The sequence below is a fragment of the Egretta garzetta genome, unplaced genomic scaffold (assembly GCF_000687185.1).
Source record: "Egretta garzetta isolate BGI_Z169 unplaced genomic scaffold, ASM68718v1 scaffold178, whole genome shotgun sequence".
Taxonomy (NCBI): Eukaryota; Metazoa; Chordata; class Aves; order Pelecaniformes; family Ardeidae; genus Egretta; species Egretta garzetta.
In genome coordinates, this window is record NW_009260506.1 from 557,431 (window position 1) to 567,036 (window position 9,606).

Here is a 9,606-nt window from a genome sequence, read left to right on the forward strand (position 1 = left end):
ACAATGAAAGTTGGCAAGGTCTCCCTCTTCACACCACTCCAAGAGACCCATCTGCTCTGGGAAGCTTTCCAGCTGTAAGAATTCACTCTGTGTTTTTTTTCTGCACTGTATCAACTTCTGTCTTTGGATTGCACACTTCTCAGGGTGGGGACCCCATTACTGTCTGATGTATTTATCCTACCATATAGTGACTTCTTTCTCATATGGTCTAAGTAATAGGAACAGTCAAGAACAGAGGAAGGTCACACCTGTGACTCAGCCCTGCAGAACAACAAGGAGTACACTGAGTGATCAGCAATTGATCATACCTCCTACTTACAAAACTTCTGAATGGTCCCATTGTAAAACTGTAAAGACAGAGGCACTCACCTGGATTTCCTCTTGCAGTAGACCAGTAGATTATCAAATAGAAAGAACATTCTCTCCTGGATATTTCCCGCTGAGATTTTTAACAAAGTTCCTTGGAGCAAGAGCTGTGTGCAGATATCTGTCAGATTTGACCCCTGAAACATAGAAAACAAATATACTTTATCTTTAATTTTTTCTGTCAGTGTGCATGAAGAATTTTTACTAAAACACTGTTATTTTATCTGCATGTCATTAAACCATGAAATAACTGATGTACTCATAAGGAGGAAGTCCTCTATTTCTTAATGTGGCTAAACACATCATGTTTTCTCTGGATTACAAGTATTGGTTTTTGAGTCCTCATACACTACAATAAATCTTCCATATTAAACTCCAAGAGAGTTTTTCCTGAAAAAATCTTTCACTCTCAAAGCAGCTGCATTGTAAGTCTCTCAAGACCATTAATTTTCCCTTCATACCCTGAGCTATCATTGCAAATATCACAAGTGATGGCTTTAGGAATGCTTTATAAAGGAATAATGGTATTTCCCTAACATTGTAGCTCTAATACTGACATACATCACTATTAACCATCTCTCTGCAAAATAATCTCAGTGGCGACATGTCTCTCCAACTCCATCATATGCACTAGGCAGCCACTGAGCTTGGGGCTCAAGTTGCTTTAGCCTATGAGGATGCCCAGAAGCTGAAAACCGCAGTAGATCGCTCCAAACCATTAACTCCCTAAACTGTTACTCAGATTATCCCTAGGAAAAATAATCATACAGTCCTTTAAGTGGGGCCCTTTAGGACCAAAGCAGTTGGGCCCAAATGAAAAACTATAGGACTGTCTCAGGTTGCTCTCAGGACAGGCAAACTCTGAGTGCCCCCGTATTTTGAATGAACACAGCTGGGAATCTGCTCCTCAGCTGTTCCATTGACCAAACAAGATGGTTTGGCTAAATCTTGGGCACTAGCCTTAAATTCCTTGACCTAGTATTGATTTGAAGGTGCAAGAGCATCCTATCAATAAAGGTCCCTTTTCAGAAAAATACCCTGAGGCACTGGAAATATTTACCACCCAACTCTGGACCACTCACTAGTTTCTGCATTTCTCTTTGAGTTGGAAGGAAGAACAACTTAGGGTAATGGTCACTTCCTTCCATGGTCAGCATGCAGATAAGGAAGTAAATTAGATTAAAAGACCCACTGCCTTGAGTCTTACTGGAAAACAGAACTGACTTTGAATTGCAAGTCATTCCTTATCAACAAAACTGATTGATTTCCAAAAGTCCATTAACCTTATATTCACAAATGATAGAAAAATTTTGTAATACACTTAAAGAAACTGAAGACATCTCTGTGCACAGGCATGGAATCCAGCTCCATCTAGAAAGTCATCCCAGAAGGATTTGTTTGAATGATTTTAGACATTGCATGAGTGATTGGCTTTTTGTTTTGGTTTGGGTTTTTTTGAGGAAGGTATAGTCTGCTGCCATCAAGCTGTTCAGGGGAAATCACTGAATTGAAATCAGCCTTTCTAAACAGTCACTCTAAAGGTGTGAATGATGCTCTGATTACACCATTTTCTAAATCAAACCTTGCCAGCTGTGCCATGTCTTGCTTTTAGTTAACAAGGAAGCAGCTATTCTTTAAAGGCTGCCAAGTATGCAGCACCAAATTGTGTGTTCCACATATGTGTTTCTGTACATTCTGTATAGAATGATGCAGGAACTAGCTAGATGCAATAGTTCCACCTGCTGTCCTGACATGCTTTTATTTAGAGTTAATACATGTCCAGAAATGAGCACGTATTATTTTGAAAATGACCTGTTACTGTCTCCAGGAGAAATCCCTGTATCTCAGAACTATGACCCCAAAGACCTACTAGCACATACACAAATAGGAACAGAATCCAATTGACTGTACAACATAAAAGCATGCTCCTCATGTAGTTTGCCCATGGAGAAATCCAGGCTTCAGAGCACCTGTACAGAGCATCAAGTACTTAATTTTCCAATAGATACTCAAAGACAGCAAAAGAAATGAGCACAGTAATTGGAGTCAGTCTTTTACCGACACAGGAATCACTGGGTAAAATTATCTGACCTAATTTGTGCAGGAAGTGAAAGCAATGATTGCAATGGTTGCTTCTTGCACTAAAATCTAAGAATCTGTATTTTTCCATCAGACCCATCACGATGGTATCTAAACACTACTGATGCATTTCCTGTTTGCTGTTGACCTAGCTACTTCCCATTTATACCGATTTGAGACGTTTTTCAATAGTAAGAAATAGAGTAAGATTTATTTGATGTTTTCAGAGACAACACAGGATTTCTCACCTTTCTAAGCGGGACTAAGCTGCGGGGCGGGAGGGGAAGGTGGGAAAAGAAAAAGAAAACACCATAGCTAGTGGAATTGCAAATTACAGCTAATTATGAAACGATTGATCTGCCTAAGCACTAATACATATCTTACAACTCATGCTGTTCTGTGATGGGGTTTTTGCTTCCCTATGCATTTCAGACTGGGAAAATTTGGGATTATGTAGCAATTTTTCAGTAAAAATAATTCACAAGGACTCATGAGAGGGAGCTCTCCCAACAGAAAAAACAATATAGAATTAATAGAAACAGCATATTAACTTGTTCTTTGCTAAGCAAACAAAAACACTGTATACAAAAGTTGGTCTTCTCATGCATCCTCTACTTTTCTTTCCCCCTTTTTTAAACTAATCTTTGTTTCCCAGAAGGATTAACCAGAATCAAATTGACCTGCCTGAGACTAATCCATAACATACATCTACAAGGATTCTGTGCATTCCAAAAGAATGAATCTGAACAGAGTTCATTTTGATGAACAGACCTCTGATTAAGCTGCAGGCCTTCAGCAGCTTCCCAGACTTGGCCTGCTTTAACATGTCCCCTCATTATAATCTGTCCCAGAAAGATACTGACAGGATGATACCATTATATGCTCAGTGTATGATAGTGACAGTTGTATTAGAGAGGGGTGCAGATTAGTGGTGGAGATGTTGAAGAAAAAATGTTGAACTGAGGAAAATGCTCTAAAAACAACTACTGCTCTTAGTGAAGTTACAGATGACTCTCAAGAGCAAGAAAAGACACTGCAGAAACAAAATTATGTTACTTTGTTCTTCATGTTGGAAATATTGAGGGTGGCACTGATGGCAACAGGATGAAGATTGGACCAGGGATGGTCCATTGGACAGCTGGAAGGAAGTGCCAAGCCATAGAAACCAGTGAAACTGCTGGTTTGGTTAAACAGAAACATTAGACAAGGTGGAGCCTGTTCCAAACTAAGTGAACAAATTAACGCCAAGCTTCATGGTGGGCTGCTTGCACTCTCCCCAGATTCAGGCTACATCCCTTATAATTGTAAAATACTTGGTCATAAGTAAGTTGATCTGCACTTATTTTTGACAATTTAGATGCTATGGATTAAAACAGTTGGAACCTGTCGGCCTTGTGGAATTAGTATGGTATACAACCGTACATACAGGGCACCAGTGTTTCAGAATCCACATCCACGCTAACAGAAAAGGGAAATTTTCTATTTCGTAGGAGAGATTGCCATCAGATAAACTAAAAAGATGCATAAACTTGCCTTACAGAGTTATTCCTACAGCCAGCTCTGTGGCTTGTATCACTATATTGTTAAGCTAAAAATGTATTTACCTCAGGAATTGCAGGTTTCTATAGATAGAAGTTAGGAGCCCTTCTCACTAGGAATAAACTGTGAAATACATCTGAAAGAACTAACACCAGTTATTTACAAACCTAGCACTTCGCTCTACAGTCATAATTTACAAGACCCCTAGCAATGAGGAAACCCAAGATAGGAAACTGTTGGGCAGTTTCAAACTTCTTTACATGTACAGAAGAAAAAAATGCCATCATGTTGGACACTGGCATATATCTGTGATGTATAAAGCTACTTTTTCTCCTTTTAATATGCCACTGGAATAATTTAGAAACATTCCACAGCTTACTGGGAGGGAAAACAATTCTTTGTTTTTGAAATTTTAAGCTGAGTGACCTAGGTGACTTTGTTACAAAACAGTGTATATAAACAAATCTGAAAGGGTTTTCAGCCCCAGAATGTTGAGGTAGATAAGTTAAACCCTAAAAAAAAAAAGCAGTAAGTTTGGATACCACTTCATTTATGGCATCGTAGACACTTCAACAGTCATGCTTTAGGCTCCAGAGTTCAAACCATGCCTCTTGCCTAAGATGACCCATTGGTTGCATTGAACCTGAAACAGTTTTAACTGTTTCTAGAAGTCTTGCTTTACAGAACTTTATATGACTTTGCTTGCTGAGCTTGCTATCCAAAAAATACACAGCTGGATATCTGGGTTGTTCTCAAGCCTTTAGCTGGATGCCAAGAATATCCTTCAGGGAAAAAATGAGCAAGGTTTAAAACATACAAGAAAGATAAAAAACAACCCAAAAGAGAGTCATGGAGAGCATCCAGGAGCCCAAACACAGGGAAGTTTACATGACCTCTTACAAAATGTCCTCAGCTAAGAAGTCCTCAGCTGGCAATGATCAGCCTCAACATTTTAAATGTCAGTCTCACCAAATGCCAACACCATTCTCTCCATGAGACCATTTAACACCACTGACTCCCTATGGAGCACCTCCCAGAGGCTTCCAACTCCACTGAGTCAAGGACCTCAACTGAAGTCATCACAAGATAAGCTGCCAACCCTTTGCACACCATCCTGACTTCACAGTATTTCTACTGAGTGGCTCTTTTTCCAGATTTCCTCTTCCCCAAGCTTCACATTCTAGTTTTCCCCCTCTTATTTTTCTACCTTCCATAGTAAATACTTCTACCTACAGATCCACCTACTGATAAACACAGCACTAGAAACACATCCATGAGTAAATTCACTTGAGCAAACACAAATATACCAGTTGCTTTCTAATCTAATGCTTGCTAATCTGACTGTTATCTTTTATACAGGAAATCCGTATGAAGCTATGTGAGCTAACTTTCAAAGCTCCTGGAAAAACTAAGGGCTTTTAGGTATGGGAAGAGAAACTTCTGTCCTGATTTAATCTCCTAGACCCATTTGTCTTTCAAATGAGATCTGCCATTTGAAATTTCAGTCCATTCTAGCTCTAACACCTTCCTTTCATAATCCGTTTGTTCTACTACAATTTAGCAGGAACCTGCACACCCAAAATAAACACTAAATTCTAAACTCCGGCCACACCTTCAAGAACATTTACACATCACATAAGAAACAGAAACCCCTATACACAGTATGAGTCACTAAACTTCAGCCCATTAAACTGTGTAGCCAACCGCCTCCAGGGAGCTTGCCAGTCCTACATCATACCTCCCATCCTTCAATGTGGGACTGCAACTGTTCAAGGGCTTCCAGTTTCTCCATCTGCCTCTTGGTCTCGTTGATATTTGTGCAGACTGTCTTCATTGCCTGCAATGCGTTCTGGACAGCTGGGTGATCAGGATGCTTAGAGGGAGTCCTCTTAGCTAATTCCTTTTAAAAGAAGAAAAGAAAAGATCCAATGTAAACTTAGAAGTGGCTCATGGAAAGGCACAAGCATTAGTGTGCAATCCCACAGGAAAATGCCAGAACCACTGCAAAATTAAAGAGAATTTGTTGGCATGTTATTGTAGATGCTGTTTTCTGTTCACCTGTACAGGGTTGCCATTTTATATGAATGCTGCTAAATAAATGAAGCAATCGCTTGTGTTAAACACGCAAAATCAAGAGAGCTCAAGCCAAATACATTTTGCTCTATCACATATGTTTGCTTCTAGTGTGAACCAAGGCCAAATAAAATAAAAGATTACATAAAAAACACACTGTCTGTTTCAAAAACATGTGATGGACTGTTGACCTATCCATGGCCTAGATGTTCTAGTCACATACATCCAGTATCTCAGTGATGCTGGCTCGGGTGCCTTCGATCAGATGAAAATTCTGCCCATAGCAGGTCTTTCTAGGAACCACCAGAGCTACGGAAGCGGGGTTTTCCGTGAACTATGGTCTTTCAGGAATAACGCTAGGCTGTATACCCCACCCACAGTAATTACAGAAATGATCAGCTGTGTAAATTAATCCCAACCCACATGAAGCTTTAGGACCTAAGTTGTTTAGATCTATAACCAGCAGAAAAATGCAACCGAAGTGCAAATCAGATTTACCTAAGAGTGGAACTGCCCTCACGAGAAACCTATCTCTTTCCACTGATGAAAGACAGATTCCAGCGAGACACCTCTCCTGACTCAGATACCTCAGTGTATCAGGTGTCTGTACCCAGGCGCTGGCGGGGGGTGGCAGGGGCCTCTGTGAGGAGAGGTGAGGGGCTGCCCCATGCCGGTTCCAGCTGGCCCCGCAAGAGACCCACAGCAAGACCTGGCTGAGACCATTGGAGAAGCCAGTGGCACCTCTGTGAAAAAGTGTTTAAGAAAGGGCAAAATGTGTCAAGGCAGAAAGGAAAACCATGTGAGAAGCAGCCCTGTGAACACCAGGGCCCGAGAGGGAGGCAGGGGGAAGGTGCTCCAAGTGCCAGAGCAGAGGTTTCCCTGCAGCCCCCAGAGAGACCAGGCTGGAGCAGGTATCTCCCTGCAGCCCATGGAGAGGACCATGATGGAGCAGATATCCACACTGCAGCCCATGGAGGCCCCATGCCGCAGCAGGTGGATATTCACTGAAGGAAGCGTGGCAGGTTGAGAGCCCATGCAGGAGCAGCCCATAAAGGACCAACGCAGCACCAGGTTTATCCTGAAGAACAGGAGCCCCAGGAGCGTTCAACCTGGAGCAGAGAAAAGTGTGAAAATCAAGGAGCAGCAGAGAGGAAGTGCTACATACTGACTGCAATCCCCCATTCCCCCTGCACCGCTCAGGGCTGGGGGGAAGTAGAGGAGTTGGGAATGCAAACATTGAAGTTGATCCTGGGGAAAACAGTGGCGGCTGGGGGGAAAGTGTTTTTGTTTCTCACCATCCAAATATCTTTTAATTGGCAATAAATAGAGTCTGTCTTGCCTGTGATGGTAATTTGTAAGCGATCTCCCTGTCTTTATCTTGATCCACAAACAATTTTTCATCTTATTTTCTCTCCCACCCTGTCAAATAGTAAGAGTCAGTGTCCTGGTTTTAACTGGGATAGGGTTAATTTATTTTTCTTTTCTTTTCCCTAGTAGTTGGTATAGTGCTGTGTTTTGGATTTAGTATGAGAATAACATTGATAACACACTGACATTTTAATTGTAGCTTAGAGCTTATACTAGTCAAGGACTTTTCAGCTTCTTATGCCCTGCCAGTGAGAAGCAGGGAGGGGGCACAGCCAGGACAGCTGACCCAAACTGGCCATGTTTCATACCATGTGACGTCATGCTCAGTATATAACCTGGGGGAGTTGGCTGGCGAGGGGGGAGGAACTGCTGCTCAGGGACGGGCTGGGCATCGGTTAGCAGATGGTAAGCAATTGCATTGTGCATCACTTATTTTGTATTCTTCTTTTATTATTATTATTATTTTCCCTTCCTTTTCTGTTCTATTAAATTGTCTTTATCTCAACCCATGAATCTTGCCTCTTTTTTTTTTTTTCTTTCTCCCCCCAATTCTCTCCCCCATCCCACTGGGGAGGAAGGGAATGGGCAAACAGCTGTCTGGTGTTTAGCTGCCTGCCAGGTTAAACCACAACAGAGACAGAGTGGCTGAGCGGGCAAGTAGCAGCCAGCCAAGGTCAACCCACCACATGCAGATAAGTGCCTACAGCTCTGTGCATGATGAGTCTGTGTATCCAGAAATTGCAGGGAAATGCACTAGCCACAGCTGTCCCATGTTTTTATGTGTCAGGAAGTATAATAATAATAAATTTATGAAGGAAATTAATTTACAGAAGAGTAACTAACTTGTCCAACAGCAAGTCACTTGCAGAACCAAGACTTTCTGGCACTCAGTTCAGTGTTTTAACCTCCAAGACAGGCCAATAGCAAGTGGAGAAGACTCCCCAAAAGGCAAAGTGGGGAAAAGTGCTGGAGTGGGAAAGAGAGAAGCCAAGGGAGCAGCAGGAGTTTAGCAGGGACTCTTCCCCAGATTCCGTTTAGGAGGTTGGGGCACATGTTTTGACTGGAGAGATTAACACAGAGATGAACAATGTATCTGCTCTGAAGGAGTTCCTAAAAAACTCTGCTTCACTTGATTCAATGCACAACAGCCCAGTTAAACTCTGCCCACTGAAAACAGCAGTGGGAAAACTTGGGATCTGACAACATTAACCAGTTTGTCAAAAGGGGTAACCACTGTCAACTCCCAATTAATCATTTTTTAGACCAATAGTATTTTATAGGCAGCCACAATTGGATAAAAATACATTAAAGAAACCTTAACTAAGGCTGGTAATTTCATCTTGATATACAATATGGTGTTTAAGACCCACATTTTTAGATTGCTTGGAATATTTAACTTTCTCACCATGTTATACTTTGCCTCAATATATTATTTGGTTGTTTTGAAGTCCTGTGTCTAAATGGCAAACTACTGCTGAATTGCATCATTCTGCATGAGACACAGGAATGAGTCTGAATACAGGCAGAGAGCCTGCACAGCCCTGTGGTCTGAACATAGCTAAATTGCTTCAATCCATAGTTCCCGCAGCTAAGGGCAAAAGCAGCCTGTTACAGTTGTTGTTCGTCCAGAGTAAATGACTGCAATCCCCAAATGCTTGTCATGGGCTCCAACTAGGCTTAATCTGTGGTTTGATTTGTCTTTTGCTTCTCCACATCAGCATGTTAACCTAAACAAGTGTCTCTTCACCACACAAAATTTTGCCATAGTGGCATTAAAGACCTTTGTGCTGTGCTGTCTTGCTTGGTGCTGACATACTGCGTTTTCAGGTATGATCCTGAGTATTACTGGGGCTTGCCTTGCTTGAGTTGGTTGCACAATCTGTAATACGAGCACTGCTCCTAAACTGACTTATGGATACACACAACCTCTGGATCAAAAAGCTCGAAGTTATATGGCCTGTCAGAGAGTGGAGCGATGTGGGCTGAAGTTCAATTTCCGCTGAAGCCTGCATTAACTTACAGTAACTATAATAGCTGCTAATCCAACCATTTTGCTAATCCAGATGCTCTGAGCCTGTTAAATCAAGGAACTTTCTCTGTCCTAGTATTCATTCATAGATGCGCTCTAAAAAGTTCTTCACACAGAAGTCACCTTTATCACATGAAAAGTTTTTGCATACC

The 9,606-nt window shown here is 41.6% G+C and overlaps 1 protein-coding gene across 1 annotated transcript in view; it reads right to left on the reverse strand.

Annotated features, from left to right (window-relative positions):
- The window catches only part of PREX1 (phosphatidylinositol-3,4,5-trisphosphate dependent Rac exchange factor 1), a 119,925-nt gene that overhangs the window by 73,758 nt on the left and 36,561 nt on the right, over nt 1-9,606 (reverse strand). Inside the window, exons 6-7 of the mRNA XM_035900120.1 lie at nt 5,723-5,884; nt 370-503 (exon numbers count right to left, since the gene is read on the reverse strand). Of these exons, the coding sequence (XP_035756013.1) occupies nt 370-503; nt 5,723-5,884 (296 nt within the window). The remainder of the gene's footprint in view (nt 1-369; nt 504-5,722; nt 5,885-9,606) is intronic.